Source organism: Nerophis ophidion, linkage group LG10, assembly GCF_033978795.1.
Source record: "Nerophis ophidion isolate RoL-2023_Sa linkage group LG10, RoL_Noph_v1.0, whole genome shotgun sequence".
Taxonomy (NCBI): domain Eukaryota; kingdom Metazoa; phylum Chordata; class Actinopteri; order Syngnathiformes; family Syngnathidae; genus Nerophis; species Nerophis ophidion.
Genome location: NC_084620.1, coordinates 69209432 through 69224064, shown reverse-complemented (window position 1 = coordinate 69224064; position 14633 = coordinate 69209432). Strand labels below are relative to the sequence as shown.

At 45.1% G+C, this 14633-nt stretch overlaps 1 protein-coding gene across 1 annotated transcript in view; it reads right to left on the bottom strand.

Annotated features, from left to right (window-relative positions):
• Positions 1-1147: 1147 nt before the first annotated feature.
• LOC133561227 (leucine-rich repeat neuronal protein 3) overlaps positions 1148-14633 on the bottom strand; it is a 59256-nt gene continuing 45770 nt past the window's right edge. Inside the window, exon 2 of the mRNA XM_061914560.1 lies at positions 1148-4594. Coding sequence (XP_061770544.1) covers positions 2125-4239 — 2115 coding nt within the window. The 5' untranslated portion in view covers positions 4240-4594 and the 3' untranslated portion in view covers positions 1148-2124. The remainder of the gene's footprint in view (positions 4595-14633) is intronic.

The following is a 14633-nucleotide window of genomic DNA, read 5'->3' as shown; positions in this document are numbered from 1 at the left end:
GTGAAAAAGGAGCTGAGCCGGAAGGCAAAGATCTCAATTTACCGGTCGATCTACGTTCCCATCCTCACCTATGGTCATGAGCTTTGGGTTATGACCGAAAGGACAAGATCACGGGTACAAGCGACCGAAATGAGTTTCCTCTGCCGGTTGGTGGGTCTCTCACTTAGAGATAGGGTGAGAAGCTCTGCCATCCGGGGGGGAACTCAAAGTAAAGCCGCTGCTCCTCCAAACTTGTTCACGATGGAGGTAGAAGAGTGGATCGTGAGATCGACAAGCGGATCGGTGCGGCGTCTTCAGTAATGCGGACGCTGTACCGATCCGTTGTGGTGAAGAAGGAGCTGAGCCGGAAGGCAAAGCTCTCAATTTACCGGTCGATCTACGTTCCCATCCTCACGAGTTTTGGGTCATGACCGAAAGGACAAAATCACGGGTACAAGCGGCCGAAATGAGTTTCCTCCGCCGGTTGGTGGGTCTCTCCCTTAGAGATAGGGTGAGAAGCTCTGCCATCCGGGGGGAACTCAAGATGCCACCCGAACGCCTCCCTAGGGAGGTGTTTCGGTCACGTCTGACTGGTAGTAGGCCACGGGGAAGACCCAGGTCACGTTGGGAAGACTATGTCTCCCGGCTGGCCTGGGAAAGCCTCGGGATCCCCCGGGAAGAGCTGGACAAAGTGGCTAGGGAGATGAATATCTGGGCTTCCCTGCTTGGGCTGCTGCCCCCGCGACCCGAACTCGGATAAGCGGAAGAAGATGGATGGATTTTCAAACTGTGGTACATGGGCTCCATCGAGTGGTATGCCAAATAATCACTTGACAAAGTACAGCGTTTTATGTTCCTATATGTAAATGTAAAGTGGCCAAAAAATATGAAATATACTTGTTTTTGATGAATACTTAGGCATACTATGCTATTGTGTTTTAATGAGAGTCAATATTTTTTCTGAAGGGGTACTTAATTTAACGTTAATTTAAATAAAGCAAGTAATTAAATGTCATTATTCACGATTAATTAAACTTCAAACATGTGACGATTATGGTTTTTAAAAAATTAACGATATGACATCACAATTTTCTTCCCGAAGGGCTAATTGAGGCATGAACACTTTCCATCGCAATTGAGCATCAAAAAAAGGAGCCGACGTTAGCAATGGTTTGTAAAAGAAACAATGACATTTATTTGATTTTTTTTTTTTTCTTCTCAGCACTCCTCTCAGTCCGTTGTGCCCATAGACCACATATAGAACAGTTATATTATAAAAATGGCTTTTTAACTTGTACACCCAAAAGCAACAACGAAATATCTCGAAAATATGTTTGCTAAAAATACCGACAGGGTTTTCTTCACACGCCGTTACTGGAGAATAGCTTCTGCGATGAGTATGTCGCCTTTTTTTTTTTTTTTTTTTTTTCCACCCCGTCTTGTTTTTCTTGCTGCGGCTCACGTCGTCCTCCCGGTTCTTCTTTGTTCCACCTCATGTACTTCTTTTTAGGCACTTACCAACCGCAACACAGCATCTCTCGCCCCCCTGACACCCGTTTTCATGAAAGGTTACACTGTCATCCAACGTGTTTGTGTAAAAGCCAATTGAAAATTGTCCCGGATACAGAGGATTCGTGGGTAACATAATATATACCAATATGTCCATGAAAAACCAAAGGATCCGTTGTAAATAGAAAAAGAGGGGATCGTCAAAAGGCTTTACACCGCAGTTCACTCTTATTTGTCTAGTCTACTATAGCTCCTTCCCCCCCCCAGGTACAGACAGGTGTTATTATTGTATCGCTAACTCGTCTATGGGTGTTGGACAAAGCACAGACGGTATTGCTTGGGACCACACGGACATTTCCACAACTCTGGACAAATTTAACAGTCAGTTACACTAGAACCCAGCCTCCGGATCTTTCTGTTCCCACCTTCCTTTCTGCGCTGAAATAATGTCTTCCGGCAGTCAATGCCCCGTTCGCTAGACGTATTTTCCTCGCCGGATGGTACAGTTACAAAGCAAACCCCCACCTTCAGTCGGGGGTTAAGCTGGGAGAGCAGCACAGTTCTATCCCAGTCCGATAATAAGAGTCTGAGCCGTGGATGAAAGTCGTCCACCCCTTGCCCCGAAGTCACGTCTCCCTAAAAGGCGTCGTCGGACACGTTTATGACGGTGGCTTTCACTTCCACTCCGCTCGGCAGCGCCCTACCTGAAAACCACAGCCTGGTAAAAAAGGGTGCATGTCCGGGTGACAGCAAAGCTTTGGAGTCGCATTTTCTGAAATCCCCATTAAGTTGGTGGATCCTCAGAGTCACATAAATAAGCAGGCAGCCCACTGAAATCCCGGCCAGGAGCACACCAAAGGCGGTGATTAGCGCCGTGTCCCATTTTTCCGCGTCCTTGGCCAAGAGCTCTAATCCCTTGGTGGTGACACTGACGCATTTGGTGTCGTGTTTGTAGTGGATGCTGCGGACGTCCACGCACACTTTGTACTGAGTGGCGGGGCTGAGGCGCGTCAGGTTGTAGATTTGGACGTCGGACGGCACCCTGGTGGAAAAGGAGGCGGCCGGATGGTTCGCGTTTGACGGGGCGTACCACTTGATGTTAGGAGCCAGAGTGCCCGGGCTGGCCTTCCAAGAAATCAGGATGGAGCTTGTCCCCACTGTATTGATCTGGAGACTGAGAGAACCGTTCGGAGCTTGGGGGAAGTATCCGTTCACCTGTACAGACACTGACTTCAGGTCAGCTCCGACCAGGTTGTGAGCAACACACGTGTAAGGGCCCGCTTCTTTTTCCGTGATGTCATAGATGTCAAATGTCCCCTCCGGATGCATGTAGAACTTATCGGACACAGTGTTGGGGAGGACTTTACCCCCGGACGGTGTGATCCAGTAGATGTCTGGCTCCGGTTCAGCGAAAGCCCGGCAATGGAGCGACACCGAGCTCCCGCTGTGCACTTTAATATGCCCGGGCATGCTTTCCGGGGAGATAAGCGGGAGACAAATCTCCATCATCTCCCTGAAGTGCACCTGTCGGACATGCTGGCCTTCGTACTCTGGGGGCTCCACACAGTACAAGGAGTCAGGCTCCATGAAGCGGATGTTGGTCTTGTTCATGTTCATCCAGCGTACCACGCAGTCACAGCGGATGGGGTTGCTGTGCATACTAACCTCTCGAAGGTTCGGGAGCGACTCCACGGTTATTCTGTGGAGCGCACTGAGCGCGTTGCCGTTCAGCATTAGGGTTTCCAGCCGAGGCAGTTTGTAGAACGCGTTTGGGTGGATGTAGGAGAGTTTAGGATTGTTGGTGGCTTCTATTTTGGTCAGCTCAGGCAGATTATTCAGCGCAAAGCTGTCGATGGAAACAAGCTCCGGCATGCTATTAATCCCGAGCTCTTTCAAATGCAGCATGTCCACAAAATCCCCTCGCTGTATCCTTGCTATTGGGTTTTTGTTTAGATCCAAAAACTTCAGGTTCTTTGCATTTCTCAGGGCGGAATGGGGCACCTCGGGGAACGTGTTGTCATAGAAAGAAATGCTCTCCAAGTTATCGAGGCCGGCCAAAGCCCTTTCCGGGAGCTGAGACAGGTTCATTCTGGTGAGAACCAGACTGCGCAGGCTGCTGAGAGGTTTGAAGTTCATCTCGTCGATGGACAGCACCGGGTTCTCTCCGATCATCAGAATCTCCAGATTGGGCATGGGGTCGAACCACTCTCTGCGAATGCTCTGCAGCTTGTTGGAATTGAGGTGTAGCCGCAGAAGCCTGCCGAGTCCGTGAAAAGCCAGTTGGGAAATGGAGGAGATGAGGTTGTGATTGAGATAGAGCTCTTGAAGATTAGCCAGCTCTGCCAGACAGTTGTCGGGCAGCTCTTGTATCCGGTTCTCCTCCATGTGCAGGGACAGCAGCTGAGGCAGAGTCCCAAGATGGACCTGGCTCATGGACGAGACGTTGTTTTGCGAGAGATCGATCTCTGTGATGTTGGCCAGGTAATCCAAGGGTCTGTCAATCCTGACCACATTGTTTGTCTGTAGGAGCAGCACTTGGGTGCCGACGGGTAGTTTCTCCGGCAGGTTAAATAGTCCCAGATCGTTGCAGTCAACAGTGTGTGCTTCCATGTACGCAGAACTGGGAGAAAACCAGGGTCGAATCTCGCATACGCAGAGTTTTGGGCAGTCTGGCCTCTTGTCGGTGGCCACGACAACAGAGGCCAAGGCCAAGCCGACAAAGAAACGATCCACGAACGACACGTCCTTCATATTGGTCTCCAGTCGGATATTGGTCCTCGTGAATTATGTATTCTGGGCTGTTCACGGATGATGAATAATTTGTTGCATCTGCCGAGGCGAATGACTCACCACCTCTGCCACCACCTCCACCATCCACTGCTGCAGAACTCCCGAGAGTTTCTGTTTTGTTTCCCCCCCCTCCCCCTCTTGTTGTCTTGCCACGCAACTGCCCTTGGAGGCGATGACTAATCACTCAAAGTCAGGGTGCGGGGGCCAAGGCCGCTGTCAGGCGGACCACAGGAATCGGGCCGTATGCTAAGCAGACTTATCGGCGTCCGTGAAAGCTCTCCGGGCTCCCGGCATCCACAGCCCGGTCCATGCCAACCTAGAGACAAACAAGACATAAATCAGGGTGGTTATTGCGTCACGTCACAAGAGGAGGATTTGGACATATTGACATTTATTACGGGCAGAGAGAATTACGTTGACATTTTAATGCAGAGCCCAAAAAAATGCTTGACCTTCATCTCCTTCAAAAAAGCATTTGTTCTATTATTGGTCAAAGCCGAGGCTTTATTAAGATTCCTAAATGGCACATATCCTGCAGCTCAAGTCTGAGCCCCACAGCAAGCGGAACGCTCGGGAACGCTGGAAGATGTTTGTCACCATAGCAACAGGTCGACAGGCAGCCAGTCAGGCTGCAATCCGTTTTGTTTTTTTTCCGCCCCAGCCGTTGTTTGGCGACACAAACAACGACAGCAATGCAAATGTTTTGCTGACTGAGCGTAATTAAATACATTTGGCCGCTAATTGGATTGTAAAATGATCATTCTTGACATTAGAGGGGTGGCTTATGTGGTAAACACACACGGTGTACTGTGCAAATAATTTCCTTTATGTTTGCAAAGTACTGAATAATCAATGCAACAAAGCCCAAATTCAGCCACGGAAATACGATCGACTCTGGCATGACATTTCTGGATGCTTCCTAATGAAGGGACGGGAAATCTTGATGGCGCCGGTGATATTTTTGGGCCCTGCTGCTAGAGCGGCGAAGGGAGAGAGAGAGAGACGGGGTGGAAAAAAAAAGAGGATGAAGTGTGGCGACGGCTGCAAACCGAGAACAAGAAAAGAGAAATGGTTTCATTTCATCACAGTCGCCCGTTTCCACCTCAGTGGCCACAAGGGAGACGGCGGGGGGGATAAAATAGGAGGAAAATATATAAATAAGCAGACGGCGAACGCCGCAGAAAGCGCCGCCGCTTGCTCCGCCGGGCAAAGCCAAGCCGGGGGTTCATTTCTCAACCTTTTGTTCCAGCCTTGAGTGGGAGAGATGTGGAATGTGAGGCCGGCGAGTGTTTTTTTTTCTAACGCAAACCGGCACTTTAATAAGCTCCGTCACCCCAGTGCGCTGCTGGTTCTTCGCCGAAGCCGCCGAGAGCGACGCCTGGCTCGTGTTCCGTGATGCTACCAGAAAGGGAGTCATAAGCCTTGTTACTTTTGTCGCCGTCATTGATCAAATGTAAGACCGGATTAGGCCGGTTTTAAACGTAACAGTTTGCAAGACGGCGCGGCGGGCTAACAGGAATAAATGTTGACATTAATGCTCGTCAAACACTGATGACATCTATTAATCAGACAAGAAGCAAGGAACCAAGCAGAGACAGAGTTCAATTTAGCTCATGAGGAGAACGCATGGAGCTGCACACTTAGTCACAGTCTCGCACTACGCTCTAAGGTTCCGCTCCCGCGTCCCTCTATTTATTCAGGCGTTGTTCCATAGTCAACATCACTGAGGCCGCCTCTAAAAGGAGTGGTCACATATATTATGCAAAGCATGTCCAGTATGCACAGTATGATTTCCTTGTTTCTGCTTCGTCTGCATGCTGTCATGTTATCTTCGTTGAGGTCCTTGAAGTCCTTGGCTGTTAGCGGGCTAAAACAAAGATAACATCTGCGGCTGAGGCCACGCCTCAGACAAGAAGTTTTGTCCTTGCACAGATAGAAAACATGCAGCTTGAGGACAATAGCTAATAACTACAGCAACGGACTTTAAGCGTACTAACGTTGTGTGATAATATATATACATGATTATTCTAACAACGCTCATATATGTGCTCATAACTGCAAATTTGTAAAGCAGACAGAAAAATGTGCATGAGCATCCATCTTTTTTATTGATTTTTGGTAGTGGTTAGCAAAGAGCTAGTTCCCTACAAACTGAGGTTGCGCAATATTGACGATATACCATATAAATGACATCAATTAGATTTTAATACTATCGTTAAATTGTTATATTGTCTGGTCAAGCGAACAAAACATAGCGGCTAATGTGCCTCCAAAGTGCGGCTTCCAGATCACTAATCCTCGCCTCCATGGCGGCACAAAAGGTTTGTACAAGTAACATTATCACTGGAAGAACAGAAGAGAAGGCATAACTACACATGCTACATTACAAACCGTATTGCGATATAACAAAAAAAGCATAGCTAACTGCTAAGATAGGGCTATTGAATTTAAACACAGGTGGTTGGATCGATACTAACATCGACAAAACGATGCAAAGTATAGTATGAGTAACATTATCACTGGAAGAACAGAAGAGAAGGCATAACTACACATGCTACATTACAAACCGTGTTGGGATACAACAAAAAAGCATAGCTAACTGTTAAGCTAGGGCTATTGAATGCAAACACAGGTGGTTGGATCGATACTTATATCGACGAAACGATGCAAAATATAGTATCGTGTATGTGGGACAATGATTGGATTGTTTTAGTAGTTTTTTGTTTAGGGAAATAAAAGATTGTTTTTGCTTTGTTTGGTTATTCAAAATTTTATATTGAATTTATTATACATTTTGTATAATAAATTCGGTACTTTTTCCTTCGCTTTGAACCCTGCGGCTTAGAAAACGGTGCAGATATTTTACGAATTTTTCTTGGCTGATGGCCATAAAGCAAATAGTTTTCATTAAACACAGGCTAACACACTTAAATGGTGTGTTATTGTTTGGCGCCATCTTTTGGACGAGTTTGCTCACTTCAGTATTTCCTTCTATTTAGTGTTTTCAACCGGAAGCGCAAGTGCAGTTCCGTCTTCTAATCGTCCGTAACGTTTCTACTTGTATGGATTCCACATTCATCACTTCAAGCAACGTTTGTAAGTATTACAATACAACCAAAACAATTCTTACTTACTAAACCGTCCCGTAAGCCATGTCTTTAGGAGTGTTTTCATGCATATTTGTACGTTCTATCGCAATGTAATGAAGCATAACTGAGCATCGTTAGCCATAGTTGATATGCTAACACATTTACAGCTGTTTGTGTAAACGTCGTTGTGGAGTTATTGATTCTGTTGAGCTGATTGGAGAGGTCGTTTCCGCAGCTAGTGGGTCCATGACGATGACTTCTGTTTTGTTTGATCCGCCGTTTTACTGCCGTGTTGCAGACATCGGAAACGAATAAGATTATATAACTATTTATTTTTTTCTCCTGCAAATTTGACAGCAACTTTCAAACTATGGCATCCTCAACGCAATGTAGCCTCTTCGCTAGCGATCAAGTGGCTAACATCCACCCTACGATATCGCTTTCTAATCACCAATCCTTACTTCTATGACGTAAATGAACTACGTCTCTTACAAGTAGTCTTATCACTGGAGCACAAGGAATCGCTAAAGAAGCGGCACCACCCACCAGAGGCGGATATGCTAACCTAAATATCGACAACAAGGATACCAAGTTTGGTATCAGTATATGGTCGATAATACAGTTATTAGATTGACTTTTTGTATTACCACAAAATAGTTTTGTCAGAATGTGGACTTTGGGGGTTTGTTTTTCCGGAAGGCAAAGGAAAGTTGGCGCGGGCAAGGCGTGAAGGTAAGGACATATTTCATTTTAACACTATAACTACAAAAAAAAGAAGCAAACAAAAGGCGCGCACAATGGCAGAGAACAAACTTGACTAATGAAACAAAACTTGGGCAAAGGCAGAAACTATGAACAACAAACAAAAAGTTACTTGGCATGGAACTATGAAACAAGCAGCGTGAATCGTAAACATGGCATGAAGCAGAGTGGAGGTAGCATGGCATGACGTGAGTAAAGGTAAAGTCGCCAGGCTGACTTCCTGGCAACTTTCGCTCTAAAAAATAGCAGGGTTTCCCTCACATTCAGTTATTTGTGGCGGCCCGCCACGAAAGAATTACGGCCGCACAAATAAATAAATAAAAAAAAAAATATATATATATATATATACAGTATATTTTATTTTATTTTTTTCAGGCATTTGACTCGCTCGACCGCTCATAAAAGCAATGGGACTCTGTCTGTGAATGGAGCTTGTAGTTACATATTGTATAAATATTTAAATATTATATAAATATGTATATAAATACGTACATAAAGTGTTGTAATTATATTCCAACGCCGTGTTCTTCTTGGTCATCGGCGCTCCCGCCGCTGGACCCCCACCCATCCCCCACACATCGCCGGGTATATAGTATGCGCCTGCCTAGAATTACTGCCGGGTCAAACTCGTTTCGCAAAATAATTACCGCATGCTTAGCATTACCGCCAGCTCAGGATTAACGCCGGTTCAAACTCATTTCGCAAAATATTTGTTTTAGTAGCGCATGCCTAGAATTTCCACCGGGTCAAACTCGTCACGTCACGAGGGACACTTCACCTCTCATCATTTTCAAAATAGAGGAGGCTGATTTCAATCATTTGAAATCGCATAAAGGGAAGAAGATTAAGAACTATTCAGTAGGATTTAAGGTCCAAGCTATTGAATATGCTAAAAAGAACAGTAAGCAGCTATGTTTTATTAATATACCGTAGCTGCGTCTGTCAAATATGAGTCATTAAATGACTCCCGCCTCCTGGTGGTAGAGGGCGCTAGTGATCCTTCTTGCGACTACTCGGCTGCAGAAGAAGTGACAACAAGCAGCGATCGTTTATTTTTTTCCTCTCGCTTGCACTTTTAACATGGAGGATTACATATCTAAAATAAAACAGTTTTCTAAACTGGACTTTCAATCGAAGCAGGAGGTAATAAAGGAAGATCTGAATCGAGACAGACAGACTTTTAAAACTGAAGAAAGATAAGGAAGACTTCTATAAACAAGTTATCGATGCTTTTCATCAGAAGGAGCTGCGCATAGACTTCATTTATAAGTAAAGGTAAGACCATAATAAAAAAAATTTTTATTAAATGTGCTTTTCATGATGGTATCCTTGCATCTTACTCAAATTTATAAGCGCAGGCCTAAATTTACCGCATGCCTTTGGTAAGCGCTGGAGTGAGAAGAGGTTTTAAAATAATTAGAGCATGCTTACCTTTACTGCATGCCTTTGGTAAACGCCGGAGTGAGAAGAGGTTTTAAATTAATTAGCGCCCCGGCTGGAATTCAAGGAAATACGGTAACAGAAAATAACTAAACAAAACATGATCCGGGTCACGGGTCATAAAAGATACAGATTTTCGGCCTTTTAAGTGAAGTGAAGTGAAGTGAATTATATTTATATAGCGCTTTTTTCAAGTGACTCAAAGCGCTTTACATAGTGAAACCCAATATCTAAGTTACATTCAAACCAGTGTGGGTGGCACTGGGAGCAAGTGGGTAAAGTGTCTTGCCCAAGGACACAACGGCAGTAACTAGGGTGGCACAAGCGGGAATGGAACCTGCAACCCTCAAGTTGCTGGCACGGCCACTCTACCAACCGAGCTATGCCGCAAGAAAAAAAAGGTTGGCTCGGACAAAGGTGCTCATATCGTCTGGACCAGTGTTCCCCAACCACCGGGCGTGGCTCGAATGGTACCGGGCCGCAGAATAATTGTTTATTTAATTTTTTTTATTAAATCAACATAAAAAACACAAGCTAAACTTACAAGTAGTGCACCAACCCCAAAAAAACCTCCTCTCCAAGGTTTCTCATAGTCCTCATTGTCGACGTCCCACTGGGGTGAGTTTTTCCTTGCCCTTATGTGGGCTCTACCGAGGATGTTGTTGTGGTTTGTGCAGCCCTTTGAGACACTAGTGATTTAGGGCTATATAAATAAACATTGATTGATTGATCAATTGATTTCATGACAAAAAATATAAATATAAAAAATACCCTCCCCTTCCCCTGCCGGGCCGCGGGACAAATGATCAAGCGTTGACCGGTCCGCAGCTACAAAAAGGTTGGGGACCACTGGTCTGGGATCGATGCGTGCAATTCGTCCGAGAATTGGAATAATCAACAGCCGGCAACGGTCGCCCGAAAGGCTGGAAAATGTACAAACACGTCGGCGTTTGCTCAGCGAAGCCTTGTAGGTCAGAGCGAGGTGTTCAGTCATGGAGCTAAGATGCCACACGGAGAGAGGAGTCCTGATGTGGTCTGTCGAGGTGTAACGACTCGCGTAATCGCGTTATTTTTTCCCGCCAGGGTAAAGTGCAGAGGTGTCGCAGGTGTTGACTTCGCAAACAACAACAACAGCGAGCGATGGCGAGCCCGTGAGAAACCGCTGCTGGTGGTTAAAGGCCTACTGAACACAATGGCAGTGACTAGGATGGCGGAAGCAGGGATCGAACCTGGAACCCTCAAGTTGCTGGCGCGGCCACTCTACCTACCGAGCTATACCGCCATCATATTGCAGACTACAAGTATCTGTAATGTGTGACCGCCATCATATTGTAGTCTCCATGTATCTCATAAGTGTGACTGCCATCTACTGGTCACTCTTATCATTTCACCATGTGCCAAATAAAATAGCTTCAAAGTCGGTAAGCACAACCAAAAGTATTCTGTACATTAGGAGCACCAGGTTTTAAGGCGCACTGTCGATTGTTGAGAAAATGAAAGGATTTTAAGTGCGCCTTTATAGCCTGAAAAAAATGTTAAATTCACTTAAGTGTTTTGATCCATGTCACAGAACAGTTTTAGCTCGTAAGTTAAAGGCCTACTGAAATGAGATGTTCTTATTTAAACGGGGATAGCAGGTCCATTCTATGTGTCATACTTGATCATTTCACGATATTGCCATATTTTTGCTGAAAGAATTTAGTAGAGAACATCCACGATAAAGTTCACCACTTTTGTTCGCTAATAAAAAAGCCTTGCCTGTACCGGAAGTAGCAGACGATGTGCGCGTGACGTCACGGGTTGTGGAGCTCCTCACATCTGAACATTCTTTACAATCATGGCCACCAGCAGCGAGAGCGATTCGGACCGAGAAAGCCACGATTTCCACATTAATTGAGCGAAGATGAAAGATTTATGGATGAGGAAAGTGAGAGTGAAGGACTACAAAAAGAAAAAAAAAAGGCGAAAGCAGTCGGGGTGATTCAGATGTTATTAGACACATTTACTAGGATAATTCTGGAAAATCCCTTATCTGTTTATTGTGTTATTTGTGTTACTGAGTGGCACGGTGGTAGAGTGGCCATGTGCAACCCGAGGGTAAATGTGGAAATAGTGTCAAAGCACGTCACGGGTTGTGGAGCTCCTCACATCTGAACATTGTTTACAATCATGCCCACCAGCAGTTAGAGCGATTCGGACCGAGAAAGCGACAATTTCCCCATTAATTTGAGCGAAGATGAAAGATTTGTGGATGAGGAAAGTGAGAGTGAAGGACTAGAAAGCAAAAAAAGACAAGGCCAGTGGGAGCGATTCAGATGTTATTAGACACATTTACTAGGATAATTCTGGAAAATCCCTTATCTGTTTATTGTGTTATTTGTGTTACTGCGTGCCGCGGTGGTAGAGTGGCCGTGCGCAACCCGAGTGTCCCTGGTTCAATCCCAACTTAGCCCCAACCTCGTCACATCTGTTGTGTCCTGAGCAAGACACTTCACCCTTGCTCCTGATGGGTGCTGGTTAGCGCCTTGCATGGCAGCTCCCTCCATCAGTGTGTGAATGTGTGTGTGAATGTGTAAATGTGGAAATAGTGTCAAAGCACGTCACGGGTTGTGGAGCTCCTCACATCTGAACATTGTTTACAATCATGGCCACCAGCAGCGAGAGCGATTCGGACCGAGAAAGCGACGATTTCCCCATTAATTTGAGCGAAGTTGAACGATTTGTGGATGAGGAAAGTGAGAGTGAAGGACTAGAAAGCAAAAAAAGACAAGGGCAGTGGGAGCGATTCAGATGTTATTAGACACATTTACTAGGATGATTCTTGAAAATCCCTTACCTGTTTATTGTGTTATTTGTGTTACTGCGTGGCGCGGTGGTAGAGTGGCCGTGTGCAACCCGAGTGTCCCTGGTTCAATCCCAACCTAGCCCCAACCTCGTCACATCTGTTGTGTCCAGAGCAAGACACTTCACCCTTGCTCCTGATGGGTGCTGGTTAGCTCCTTGCATGGCAGCTCCCTCCATCATTGTGTGAATGTGTGTGTGAATGGGTAAATGTGGAAGTAGTGTCAAAGCACTTTGAGTACCTTGAAGGTAGAAAAGCGCTATGCGAGTACAACCCATTTACTAGTGTTTTAGTGAGATTATATGGTACCTGAAAGTCGGAGGGGTGTGGCCACGGGTGTGGTGACCGCCAGTGTCTCCGGTGGGAGGAGGCAACGTATTGCAGCTGCCTTTAGCTACACAAACACAGCCGGTGTTTCCTTGTTTACATTCCTGAAGGTGAAGCTTTACTATGGAACAGAGCGGTTAAGCGAACATGGTTCCCGACCACATGTCAACCGGTGAGAAAATTGTGGTAAAAAGGGGTGTGGTGACCGCCAGTGTCTCCGGTAAGAGGAGGTAATAGTCCGCAGCTGCAGGAGGACGTAAGTTCCGCTCATGTCTACGGTAAGAGCCGACTTAATACCACAATTTTCTCACCGAAACCTGCCGGGTGACATGTGGTAGAGAACCATGTTCGCTTGACCGCTCTGTTCCATAGTAAAGCTTCACCTTCGGGAATGCAACCCAGGAAACACCGGCTGTGTTTGTGTTGCTAAAGATAGCCACAATACACCGCTTCCCACCTACGTCTTTCTTCTTTGACGTCTCCATTATTAATTGAACAAATTGCAAAAGATTCAGCAACACACATTTCCAGAATACTGTGTAATTACGCGATGAAGAGAGACTACTTTTAGCTTTGAGTGGTGCTGGAATAACGCGTCAACATAAGCGTCATCATTCCGCGCCGTTTTCAACAGGATACTTCGCGGGAAATTTAAAATTGCAATTTAGTAAACTTGCATGTGTTGCAATGTTAATATTTCATCATTGATATATAAACTATCAGACTGCGTGGTCGCTAGTAGTGGCTTTCAGTAGGTCTTTAAAGTCTCCAAAGTGGGAATACAGGCAAGGACAAAGTGAATAAGGTCGACTCTCAACGTATTTTTAAGTGATGCACACCTGAGGATTGGCTAATTGGCAGCACTAAATTGGCCTGATCGCTTTTCTTTGAAGACACAATTGCGATTCCTAACCTGTTGTGTTAAAATGTACATTTGACACTGTTTCATGTCAGTATACTTCCCTTTCACTCAATTATCACACTTTTGTTATGTATTTCAATCAATCAGTCATAATTTGTTTGTATAGCCCTATATGACAAGTATATATATATACATATACATATATATATATATGTAGGTGTGGGAAAAATCACAAGACTACTTCATCTCTACAGATCTGTTTCATGAGGGGTTCCCTCAATCATCAGGAGATTTTAATGGAAGCATTCACATACAATGGTTTATATAGGGCACAGAGTGGGTGGGTACAAGCAGGCGTAGGGTGTGGTGATTGGCTCATGTGTTACCTAGGAGGTGTTTCCGTCTGTGGCGGCATGTTGGAATGATTTCACTGCGCTTGTTGAGGGATGACAGGCCTGGATGATATATAATAAACAGTTTCTCTTTCAAGCATAGGTTGCATCTTTTATTACCACTGTTGTAAGGTGTGCTGGATGCAAGAATTTGCCATGTTATTGAATATTCAACATTATTGTCTTTGAGGTTCCAAATGTGCTTGCCATATATATATATATATATATATATATATATATATATATATATACACACACACATGAGCTAATCACCACACCCTACGTGGTGATTGGCTCATGTGTTACCTAGGAGGTGTTTCCGTCTGTGGCGGCATGTTGAAATGATTTCATTGCGCTTGTTGAGGGATGACAGGTCTGGATGATATATAATAAACAGTTTCTCTTTTAAGCATAGGTTGCATCTTTTATTACCACTGTTGTAAGGTGTGCTGGATGCAAGAATTTGCCATGTTATTGAATATTCAACATTATTGTCATTGAGGTTCCAAATGTGCTTGCTGAGTTCTGTAGAATTCCGCAAAGTCTGGTTTCTAAAGGAGGCTTTGTAATTATTCCATCTGGTTTTAAACGCTCCTTCGGTTAATCCTACGTACGTGTCGGATGTGTTAATGTCCTTGCGT